Source organism: Pteronotus mesoamericanus, unplaced genomic scaffold (assembly GCF_021234165.1).
Source record: "Pteronotus mesoamericanus isolate MK-2021 breed Mesoamerican mustached bat unplaced genomic scaffold, CSHL_Meso_final contig_177, whole genome shotgun sequence".
Lineage (NCBI taxonomy): Eukaryota > Metazoa > Chordata > Mammalia > Chiroptera > Mormoopidae > Pteronotus > Pteronotus mesoamericanus.
In genome coordinates this window covers 5388666-5401034 of record NW_026555073.1, presented here as the reverse complement: position 1 = coordinate 5401034, position 12369 = coordinate 5388666, and the positions used below count along the sequence as shown (strand labels likewise).

General features: G+C 35.5%; 1 protein-coding gene across 1 annotated transcript in view; it reads right to left on the bottom strand.

Moving 5' to 3' along the window:
* Positions 1 to 12369, bottom strand: part of BRWD3 (bromodomain and WD repeat domain containing 3) — a 109354-nt gene that overhangs the window by 51804 nt on the left and 45181 nt on the right. The window contains exons 9-13 of the mRNA XM_054566650.1: positions 6014 to 6114; positions 5440 to 5510; positions 4400 to 4500; positions 2958 to 2998; positions 349 to 453 (exon numbers count right to left, since the gene is read on the bottom strand). Coding sequence (XP_054422625.1) covers positions 349 to 453; positions 2958 to 2998; positions 4400 to 4500; positions 5440 to 5510; positions 6014 to 6114 — 419 coding nt within the window. The remainder of the gene's footprint in view (positions 1 to 348; positions 454 to 2957; positions 2999 to 4399; positions 4501 to 5439; positions 5511 to 6013; positions 6115 to 12369) is intronic.

The following is a 12369-nucleotide window of genomic DNA, read 5'->3' as shown; positions in this document are numbered from 1 at the left end:
GAGTAAACACATGATGATATATAATAGGGAAACCGCAAAATACAAAGTAGTGTATATACACATGACATACAGAAAAATTAAGGCAGAGAATTACTCTGTGGGTATTAGCAGAGCAAGGGTCCAGAACCTGGAGTCAGCAATGGTCATATCATCCAGTATGTCAATCAACAGTGAAAAGCAATTTATTTAGAAATGGAGCACAGATGCAAATTTCACACATAACAATGAACTCCGAACTACTTACTTATCTAAAAAGACATTCTATTTTCATTATTAAGTATAATTCAGTAATGTAAGATACTATGCCTTCTGAGAGCCACCACTGAAACATCTGACATCTAATCTTACCCAGTCATTTTAGTGGCCATATCTAGCACTATACTCTTCCATTCTTGTTGCTGATACTGCCAAATTCTTGCTGTTCCATCTCTGCTTCCACTGACAAATCTTAAACTGAAAAGAAACAATAAAAATATCCTTATTACTTTCTGCCAAAGAGGAAATCACTTTTTTGCTAATCATAAAAAAAAAAAATACTTTCATCCATATACGCTAATGGGAAAAACAGACACGGTATTATTTTAGAAAACAGTTTGGCAGTTCCTCAAAAGGATAAACAGGTGACCACATGACTTAGCAATTCTACTCCCAAGTATATATCCAAAGGAAATTAAAACATAAGTACACACACACACACACACACACACACACACACACAAAACACATACACAAGTATTCATGGCATTATTCATAACAGGCCAAAAAGTGGTAACAACTCAAATGTCCACCAACTGATAAATAAATAAAGAAATAAAGAAATAAATAAATAAATAAAGGTATGTCCATGCAATCAAATATTATTCATCAGTAAAAAAAGAATGAAATAATAACACATGCAGCAACATGAATGAATATTGAAAACATTATGCTAAGTAAAAGGAGTCAGTCACAAAAGATTCCACTTATATGAAAAATCCAGAAGGGACAAATCCACTGAGACAAAAAGTGAATAACTGTTGCCTAGAACTGAGGGGAGGGGTATAAAAAGTTTGGAAATTGAGAGCTAAAAGGTATGTGATTTTTCCTTTGAGGTGATGAAAATGTTCTAAAATTGATTGTGGTGGATGCTGCACGACTCTATGAATATACTAAAAACCACTGAATTTTATGTTATGTGGATTTTATCTCAATAAAACTGTTATAAAAATACATTCAGTTAGCAATAACTCTACCACTTTTCATAGTTTTCTAGTCTTTGAGAATTAAAGACATTCATATATATTTATGTGTACCCCCTAGGAAATAGAATTACACTATATACAATTTTTTATAATGTTTTTCCCTAACTTAACTGTATTTTATAGATATATTTCTATGTGGACAAATAAAACTACCATCATTTTTAATAACTGTTCAACAATATGGAGGTATCACAATGTATTTAAGCCACTCCATAATGATGAATATTTATACTACTTTCAGTCTTCACAATCATAAATAATGAACTTCAATATACATCTTTGTACAACTTTATATATATTTCATCTTTGCTGAGTCAAAGGGTTGGACATATTTTTAAAGATTTTAAAACATACTGTCAAATTGTTTCCCTGCAAAATTTTAAACAATTTATAATCTCAACAAAAATTGTAGGAGAATATCCATTTTTCCTAAACCCTTGGCAATACTGGGTGTCATCATTCATTAGCTTGTCATTCTGAAAGGAAAAGATTGTTACTGCTCTTCTAAATTGCATTTCTTTAATTATTAGTAAAACTATACATCTTTTGATGTGTTTCTTGACCACAAAACCAATTAAGATGATTTCTCCTTTAAGAAAAGAAGGCAAGAATTAAAAACATTCAGATTCTTCTAGCATGGAAAAGTAGTAGTTAGACATATCTTCAAGTGTATATTGCAAGAAACCAACCTTAAAAATCATCTGAATGTTTTTTCATCGCTAACATAGATTCCCCTATTTATACACCATCATTATTTACTCTTGCCTTTAAAAAAGGTGAGCAAATATCATAGTAGTCACCTACTGTCCAAAAATATTTAAAAGTAAAACACAGTCACCCACATAAAGTCCGTAGAAAAATATATGGATACAAATTATGCTGAGTTTTACAGACATAGAAAATATGTTATCATATGAATAGTAGATAAAATCAGTGATACAGATGTTTAGCAGGTGACAAGGAAGCTAAAATCTGGAGCAGTCAGGAAAGATATCAGGTAGAGCATGAAAACCTTAAAAGAAAGACAAGACTTAGAGAAGAACAGACAGGAGGAAGAGGGAAAATAGAGGTAAGGAGAGCAGAAAGGAGAGGGACGGTGTAGGAGGGGACGAGGAGAGAAGAGGAGGTATCCGATGATATTTCTGGGTAGGAATGGGCTGAGGTGAGGTACAAGCAAAAGAATGGATGAGAAAATATATGTGGGATGTAACCAGAACAATGGTTAACTCAATGAGGGTGGATCTAGAGGATTTATATGGGAATAGTAGATGAATTAAGAATGTAAGTCTAAGTCAAGTTGTAGAGAGTTCTGAATGTCAGGCTAAGACATTTGAATTGTACTCTATAAACCAAGAAGTAACCCTAAAAATTTCCAAACAGAGTAATGCTGATCTGGCAGAAATGGACAGGACATACTTAGGAGGGAGGAGAAAACTGATGGTAATGGGTCAAATAATGGAATCCTGACTAAGGCAGGTGATGACAGAAATGGAAAAAGGAAAATAAACAAAAAAGAAATCATTCAGAAAGAACTGGCAGTGTATCATCTCTGCTACTTGAATAGGAGTTTAGAAGAGAAAAGGTAAGATAGACAAGGGCTTTCAACCTAAGTGACTAGACAGAAGAAGGTATCTAGAGCAGAGGTAGCTACCTCTGAGGGAATGGAGATAAAATATGTCAGACATCTGTTTACACCGATATGTACTATATAGTTACCTGTCGCCATTGTTACAGAACTGAACAGCAACAACTTTGTCCTAAAACATAAAACAGATTTTTATTAGAATTAATTCATTTGTAAAATGAATAAAACATTCTTCCCCTCAACTTCACATGCAAAAGCATGATGGCATAAATTTTTTAATGCTGCAATTTTCTTAAAGAACTCAAATTTTCTTTAAAGAAATTAATAAAGGCTGAAACAATATATTAACTAAGGAGAAAGACTTAATCAGCAGTAATTTGAGACAAACCAGACATAAGCAAACCTGTTTCTAAATCATAATCTCAAGAGATAGATAGTTCTGATGAGGTATTAGTTTATGGTGCCCCTCATAATAAGACAGTACACTAATCTAAAGTACCACTTTAAAATAACCGATTCAGTAGTATTGAATGAAATTTCCCACTTAACTGTTTTTTAAATTTCAGAAAACAAATCAGTCATTACCTATTTCTCACATGGTTTATTTAATTATTTTACAATGGAGTTGCCTGACAGTCTCTAGGTATTTTAGTTCAGATACTGCAGGTGAACCTTCTTTTAATATAATGTGTATTGTACTAAGGAGAAAATTAAAATATAAGCCAAAATATGCATTGTCCTTCTCTTTATTCCTTGATAATAAAGCTAAAGCCTACCCTCAAATATTGTACACATTTTCAGAAACCATTCATTCTAACTTAATTTTTAAAAAGAAACTCAAATAGTAAATATCTTTGTATTTACTTATTTTTCATTTTAAAAAATTGTTAAACTGTCTTTCTATATTCAGAGGTATCTAAGGTTCACACCATTCCATGACTTCACTGTAGCATTTATCTGACAGATCCTGGGTTCTCACTACCAATTGCAATAATTGGTTTTAGATGTTCTGAAAGAGCATCTTATTTCCAATGACTAATGGTCACCACTGATTTCAACAGGGAATGTTTTAAGTTTTCTGACTTTTTGTGTTAGCTGGGCTCCCCACAAAGACAATTTTTCTTCTTATTTCCCCTTTTGATTCTTTCCCACTCATTTTCTACCTCCTTCTAGCACTCTGAAAACAATCATATTAAGATCAACAAGCTAAATCAGCTAAAAATATTTTTCCCAAGACATATTTAATGAATTTTAGTAAGTATGTAGACATTAAAGTAACAAACGGCTTACATGATTAATAAAATACAGCAGGTGAAAAGGGGATTTTCATAAGTCATCACTGTATTATAAATATTTTTCTTTTTCCATATAGTCAAATAGAAATTATCTTAAATATTATATCCAAATTAAATCCAAAATTTCACTTATCTTCATTACTAAATAGACCTCTTACCATACAGGTTTCAGCTGCAATCTATATTAATTAGGGTACAGATCAGAAAAGAAAGGAAACCAACATTTCAGGGTTGTTAAAAAAGAAAGCAAATAGTTAAGTTTTTCACTTTTTTCTTACCGTATGTGACTCTAATTCAGCAATTTTCTCAGGAATCTCAGAACCCAAATAATATATTCTAATCACATGGTCCGTGCTACCTGTTGTAATGAACATACCACCTGGAAAATGAAAAAACAAACATGGTACCAAGGAACTTAAAAAAACCCTCTGATTGCTTTCTTAGCTATATGCTAACTTACATTAATAAAAAGCCTTCAAGAAATACAAGGTTATCTTGTAACGATTAGAGATGCAATAACATGTCAGAGAAAATTAAGTAAAATTGAAGAAAAATGAGAGAACTATTTAAAATACAACTATATTTTTAACCCAGTAAAAATCCACCAACTATACACTAAATACAGGACTTTGGATCATAAACATTAGCGGTCACAGCTTCGAGGAATTGTTTATATTAAATGTAAAAACAGAATGTCCCAAATTATTTACAAAACGACCTATATCTACGAGTCTCTTGATAGCATAGTGGCTACAGTGATGTTGCATACAGAAACTCAAACACTTTGGATGATGAAAAACTTCTGGATATAGATGGTGGTTGTCATGTATACAAAATAATGGGAATACACTTAAAACCATAGAAATGTACACTTTAAAGTGGTTGGTTGTCAAAATAGTAAAGTTCATGTTACATTTTACCACAATGAAAAAAAGGTTAACTAGTGTGCAATTCTTAGAAGCAGCAGAGTACTGTTTACACACTGTAAAAATGTCCTCTACCTCTAGCTACATTACATGTTTTCTAAACAGTCTGGGCAGCATTTTAGTATTGAATCGAGGGTGGAAAGGTTTTGTTTTTACCAACTAAATTCTGCATTATATAAACACATATTACTTGTAAATAAGAAAAAACCTCAAAAGCTATGATATGTTAGAGTCCATAAAGTTCTGTGTATTATAAAATATGGTTCACATTTTTGGTGTGATTCCATTAACACTGAAACATATGCATTGTTCCACAAAATTGAAAAATATATCTTTTATAACTGGATCATTTAACATTTGCAGTATTCAAAACATTTAATTTTCACACATACCAGAACTGAAAGATGAACAAGATATCTGAACTCCAGGTCTGGACCTCTCAGTAAATTTAACTGGGCGATCTCTAAGAGAAAACAAAGATGTTTTCATTTTTCATCATGTTCATTTAACATGCAAGAATCTTAGCACACTGGATATTGACAGATTTAGAGCCAATATTACACTAACCACAAAACTGAAGCAGTCAATATGTACTAGTTTCATAATTCAAGTCAAAAATGCATTTAGCCTTATCAATATAATTTATAACATCAGTATTATTATTATTATTATTATAGCTTTACAAATTACCACGTTGCTTACTACACTACCATTACAAGATGAAAGTCTTCTTACCAGAATAAGAAATGAAACAAATACTACTCATTACCATAATTTTGTGTATAAATTAGTCTCTTCAACATTACATTTATAAAACTTTTATTCTAAAATCTCTAATATCCACTTGAAGTAGGTATGAATAAGTATGTATGCTTAAATACCTGGACTACTAAGAATCTTGCACAGCAATAAAGAAAATGATGTACATGACTTTTCACAAAATTTCTCATCCAACTGTAAACTTACCTGAACTTCATTGTTTTTACATGCCATTGCCAGAAACAAATTGTTCCATCAGCACCAGTAGAAGTGAGGTATCTGGTTGTGCCTTTAGTTGATGGACAAAACTAAAAAAAAAAAAAAAATTCGATTACAGCTTTTATGTTTAAACCTATTTTAAACATAGCAGGTTCTAAATTTATAATCACTGAAACAAACATACTTTCAAATAAATTCATGTAATGATTTCGGTTTCAAGAAATTATTTAAATATCCTAGATTAATGAATACCATACAAAAAAATAAAAAAACAAAAAAACAAACGCTAGCCTGCTACCCAAAGGGTCGACAGGCAATCCGATTCCCAATCAGGGCAAGTGCCTTGGTTGCAGGCTTGGTCCCCAGCAGGGGGCGCACGAGAGGCAACCACACAATAATGCTGCTCTCCGTCTCTTTCTCCCTGCGTTCCCCTCTGTCTAAAAATAAATAAATAAATAAAACCTTAAAAATATATCAAAAATTGGAAGAAAAACGTCAGTCATTGAATTTAAGATAAAATTTTTTAGTCTTAAAAATAATTATTTTCAATTATTCAACATCACTCTTTCAGGTTATTACTTCAATATTTTTAATGGAGAAAAAACTCACAAAGCCATTACTAGTTAAACCATTACAAATCTGCTAAATATATGCTTAGATAGCAATACATATGGAATTTTTAGTTCCATATGAATAAGGCATCAGGAATAAATCTATAATCAATTTTTAGGTAGCTAACATCTAAGTATTTGAGTTATTTTTTTAAGATTTTATTTATTTATTTTTAGAAAGGGAAAAGGAGGGAGAAAAAGAGGGAAACATCCATGTGTGGTTGTCTCTCACGAGCCCCCAATTGGGGACTAGGCCGCAACCCAGGCATGTGCCCTGACTGGGAATCAAACCGGCACACCTTTGGTTCGCAGGCCAGTGCTCAATCCATTGAGCCACACCAGCCAGGGTGAGTATTTGAGTTTTAATATTTTGCTTTAAACTATAACTTCAATGAAGTACAATATCAATTTTGCCCTTTTTAAATTTAAATAATTTCTATTTTTTTAATTTCTTAAGTATGTTTATCGATTTTAAGAGAGAGGATGGGGGAAGAGAGAGTGAGAAACATCGATGCTAGAAACACAGACTGGCTGCTTCCCATATGTGCCCTGACTGGGAGTTGAACCTACAACCTAGGTATGTGCCCTAACTGGGAACTGAACCCCCCCAACCTTTTGGTGTATGGGACAATGCTCCAACCAACTGAGCCACACAAACCAGGGTCATTTCCATTTGTTTTAATGGAAAATGTAAAGTAGGTCAAATCTCTGTTCTTATAACCATATATCATATAGTTAGGTTGCCAATTTAAAGGATGACTTCTTCCCTAGATAGACCCATGAATGAGTGACCTTTATCATGTAGGATTCTCAAACTCTAATTCTCAGTATTTAACATGTCCTCAGGGAAAAATAATCACAAAGGGAAGAGCTACTGGGCTCATGATGCCTGGGACACAGGAAAAAGGTTAAACATCAAACCAGAGACTCTAGGATGCCTGAGAATTTAGAAAATTCCAAACAGAGGGCCCTGGCTGGTGTGGCTAGTGGATTGAGCATCAGCCTGTGAACTGAAAGAAAATTCCAAACAGAGATAAACACCTTTCATTGAAATGAAGATTAAGGATCAAATGCATAGAGTTTAAATAAATTATGAACTCAAATCAAAAGAAAATGATCATAAATGATTTAGTTTTCTTTTTTGGAAACACAGAACTTCAAATGAGTAGAGTTTCAATCAAACAAAAATTATAAGTTACTATTATCCATTAATAGTTGATACACAGTAAAGAAACCAGTACTCAGGTAGCATGTTACATCTACAGTTCTGATAGAGAAGCTTGCATTAGAAAGCTTAATCTACAATAAGTAGCAGGAGTCTACAAATTATAGCCCAAATATCAATCCAGCTTGCTCCCTATCTCTATAAATAAAGTTTTATTGGAACACAACACCTTACAATGTATTGGGCTGCTTTTGCACTGTACCAACAGTTAAGCAGTTGCAAAAAGAGATCACGTGACCTGCAAAGTCCTACCTGGCTAATAAATTGCTTATTTCTGACATAAAGAAATGAGACAATAAAATATGAAATAGTATAATTTTATTAAGCTTGAAGAAACACTAAAACCTTTATTATTCCCATTATATTTAAATTCCTTATCACTCACAGAGGGTGATATAACCCATTAATGTACCTTACCTGGATTGTTTTTAAATGAAAAATCATGTTAAGGATTATATAGATAAAACACTTATATGTGCATTTCTGAATACAAATTAATACAGAGTTATTGAAGAAAATTTAGGGAATATAGAAAACCAGAATAAAAGCTACTTATAATCCAACCACCCAGGAGCAACCGCTATTACATCATATCATTTTATGTAATTTTTTTAAAAAAAGAAACTGGAAGGATAATATACCACAATGTTAATAGAGTCAAGTGGCAAAGAATTAATAAAGCATATAGAATGCATGCCAAAAGGTGATTACTAGTACGAAAAAAAATGAATCTAAGGGAAGATTCAGAATGCTGGTGGAGGGACAATTTACAATTTTAGAGTAGCAAGGTGGTCAGAGAGGGTCTCCCTGAAAAAGTGACATTTGCACCAATTGCTTAGAATTTGAGGGAACAAGCCATGTGAAGATCCAAGGAAGGCTACCGCAAAGCCATTAAACAGTAAAACTAAGGCAGGAGTGTAGCTAGAGTGGTCTATAAAAGCAGAGAGGGTAGCAGCTACAGTAGAATGAAAAGAGGAAACAAGTAGGAAGAGGTAAAGTAGGTCAGACAGCAAGAGGCTGAGAACGTAAGTAAGGTCTGTGGGTCACTATAAAGACTTTGGCTTTGCACTTCTGGTCAAGATGTCAGCATAGGTAAATGCAATACTAACATTTTCCCACAACCACATCAAAATTACAATTAAACTACAGAAAAATCATCATTCAGAGCCACCTGAAATCGACCCAAACAGAAGCCCTACAACTAAGGACAGAAAGAAGAAGCCACATGAGACTGATGGGAGGGGCAGAAGCACAGAATGGGCTGGTCCCACCCCCACATGTGGCAGATAAAAATCCGGAGGGAATCCTCAACCTTGGAGGTCCCCCCTGAGGAGCGAGGGCTCCCAGCCCCACACCAGTCTCCCCCAGCCCAGGATTCCAGTGCCAGAAAGAGAAGTCCCCATAACTTCTGGCTATAAAAATGCATTCACAGACGCAGACAACAGTATGGTGATTATCAGAGAGAAGGAGGTGTGGGGGAGGTAGAGAAGGAGAAACGGGGGATAAATGGTGACGGAAAGAGACTAGACACAGGGTGAGGGACACAAGATACAATATAGAGATGATGCGTTATAGAATTGTACACCTGAGACCTATATAATTTATTGACCGATGTCACCCCAATAAATTCAATAAAAATAAGAAAGTTAAAATGAACAAATGCACGCCAGTGGGGATTGTGGCTGAGTGAGAGAGAGGACTTCTGGAATCCAAGGCACTTCCTCCTAAAGGGCCCACACATGCACTTACTCAGACTCACTCCCTCTGGGCTCCAGCACCAGAGCAGTAGGTCAAAGGGCATCAGAGACACACAGGGAAGAACTGAAGTGTCTGGCATCAGGGCGAGAGGCAGGGACAACTTTCTTCCAGAGAAAAGTGCTGTCAGAGGCCATTGTTTCAGGCGGCAGGCAGGGCCATATCTCAGTCTCAATCAACCAGGATCATACTGCTCACCCTACCACGGGGATTCCCTGAGACCCTGAGCCACCCAACTTACCACCCCACCCAAGCTGTTTCTAGTGGCTTTTCCATACAAATGGCCTCTCTTGGTCCAGCAGCATCTGGCCTTGTTGTGCCCAGCACCTCTCACTAAGTGGCCCCAGGCCCCAAACTAGCAGCAGCTGGCTTTGGTTCACGGCTTGGCCTTTCCGAGGCGCCTCCAAGCCCAGCACAAATAGCATCCATCTACACATAACTTTGTAGTTCATGCCAAGAGGCCCAGGGCAGAACACATGCAGTGGCTGACCTTGGCCTGCACCTCTGAAAAGGCCAAAGAGCCAGCACATCCAGTGGAAAACTTCAGACCACATCAAAGCACCACTGAACCACCTCCATGGAGACACACTCAAGGGGTAGACTCAGCAGGCACCAGAGTGCTGCTGAATTAAGTCCTGCTCTGTGGGGTGGAACACTGCACAGCTGATCCTCCACGGTGATCACAGCCAGTCCTTGCAGCCAATTGGCCAGGTGGTAAATCCTTCCCACTGATGTGTCAACAGCAATTAAGGCTCAACTACCACAGCAGGGTATGCACAGCCCATTTGGTAGGGTTTGGAGGGCGCACCTGGAGTGCCCAGCTCAGGTGAATGAGGAGGCTGTGCCACTGGAGCCTATAGGACACCTATTACATAAAGCTACTCTACCAAGCCCAGGAGACAAAGCAGCTCTACCTAATACATAGAAACAAACACAGACAGGCAGCCAGTATAAGGAAACAAAGAAATATGGCCCAAATGAAAGAACAGATTAAAACTTCAGAGAAAGAGCTAAATGAAATGGAGAGGAGCAATCTATCAGAGGCAGAGTTCAAAACACTGGCTATAAGGATGACCAAGGAACTTAGTGAGGACTTCAGCAGTATAAAAAGATCCAGTCAGCAACAAAGGATACACTAATTGAAATAAAGAACAATTTACAGGGAATCAACAGTAGAGAAGATAAAGTCAATAAGCAAATCAACAACGAGAAGAAAAAAGAATCCCCCCCAAAAAAAGAGAGGATAGTGTAAGGAGCCTCTGGGACAACTTCAAGCATATCTACATTCACATCATGGGGGTGCTGGAAAGCAAAGAGAGTGAGGAACAGATAAAAAACCTATTTAAAAAATAATGATGGAAAACTTCCCTAACTTCATGAAGGAAATAGACATACAAGTCCAGGAAGTACAGAGAGTCTCAAACAAGATGAACCCAAAGAGACCCACACCAAGATACATCATAATTAAAATGCAAAAGTTTAAAGACAAGGAGAGAATCTTAAAAACATCAAGAGGGGACTGGCAAGAAATATTCAAAGTGATGAAAAGCAAGGAAATTCAACCGAGATTACTCTACCCAGCAAAGCTACCATTTAGAATGCAAGGACAGATGAAGAGCTTCCCAAACAAGAAAAAACTAAAGGAGTTCAACACCACCAAACCAGCATTACATGAAATGTTAAAGGGTCTTCATTAACAGGAGAAAATAAAAACATAAAAAATATGAACAATAAAATGGCAATAAGTATATATCTATCAACAATTGAATCTAAAAAAGAACAAATAAGCAGAACAGAAACAGATTCATAGATACAGAGAACAGACTGATGGTTACCAGATAGGAGGTGGGTTAGAACTGGGTAAAAATGGTGATGGGATTATGAAGTACAAATTGGTAGTTACAGAATAGTCATGTGTATGTATAAAGTACAGCATAGGTAATGTAGTCAGTAATATTCTAGTAACTATGTATGGTGTCAGGTGGATACAAGATTTTTCAGGATGATCAGTTAGTAAGTTACATAATGTCTAATCACTGGGTCATATACCTGAAAGTAATAACTTATTGTATGTCAAGTATAACTGAAACATTTTTTTAAATTATTTTTAAAAAGACTTTGGCTTTAACTCTGAGCTTGGAAGCTATTGAAGGTTGTGAGGACCAACAACATGATTTAACTTCCACTTTGAAATCACTCAGTCTGTTATACAGAGGCTAGATTTGGGTGAGAGAAATAGAAGTGAAGAATCAAGAACAGTTAGAAGTCTATTTCAATAATCTAGAAATAGCACTGTGTGACATAGGTTATGAGAATTTGTCAGATTCTAGACATATTCCGAGGGCAGATCCAACATGATTTGCTAAGAAGTTAACTATAGAATATAAGAGAAGGAAAACTGTCTGGGATGACTACTTTGAGCAACTGGTAGGATTAAAGTGTCATTTGTTTACATGTGGAAAGTTTTGGAAGAGCAGATTTGACAAAGGAAGACTTTGAGATACGTAGTAGATATTCATGTGATGATGTCAAGTGGGTAGTTACATATACAAGTATGAAGCTAAAAGATAGGTCCCAAGATGGAAATATAAGCATGGGAGTCATAAGCCTACAGAAGAAATTCAAAGCCATGAGACTTGATACTATCACTAAGGAAAAAAATGTCATAGAGAAGAGGTCCCACGAATCTCTAGGGCACTCACAGATGTAAATAAAATGAGAAAGAAACTATCAAATAAAACTATGAAAGGAAT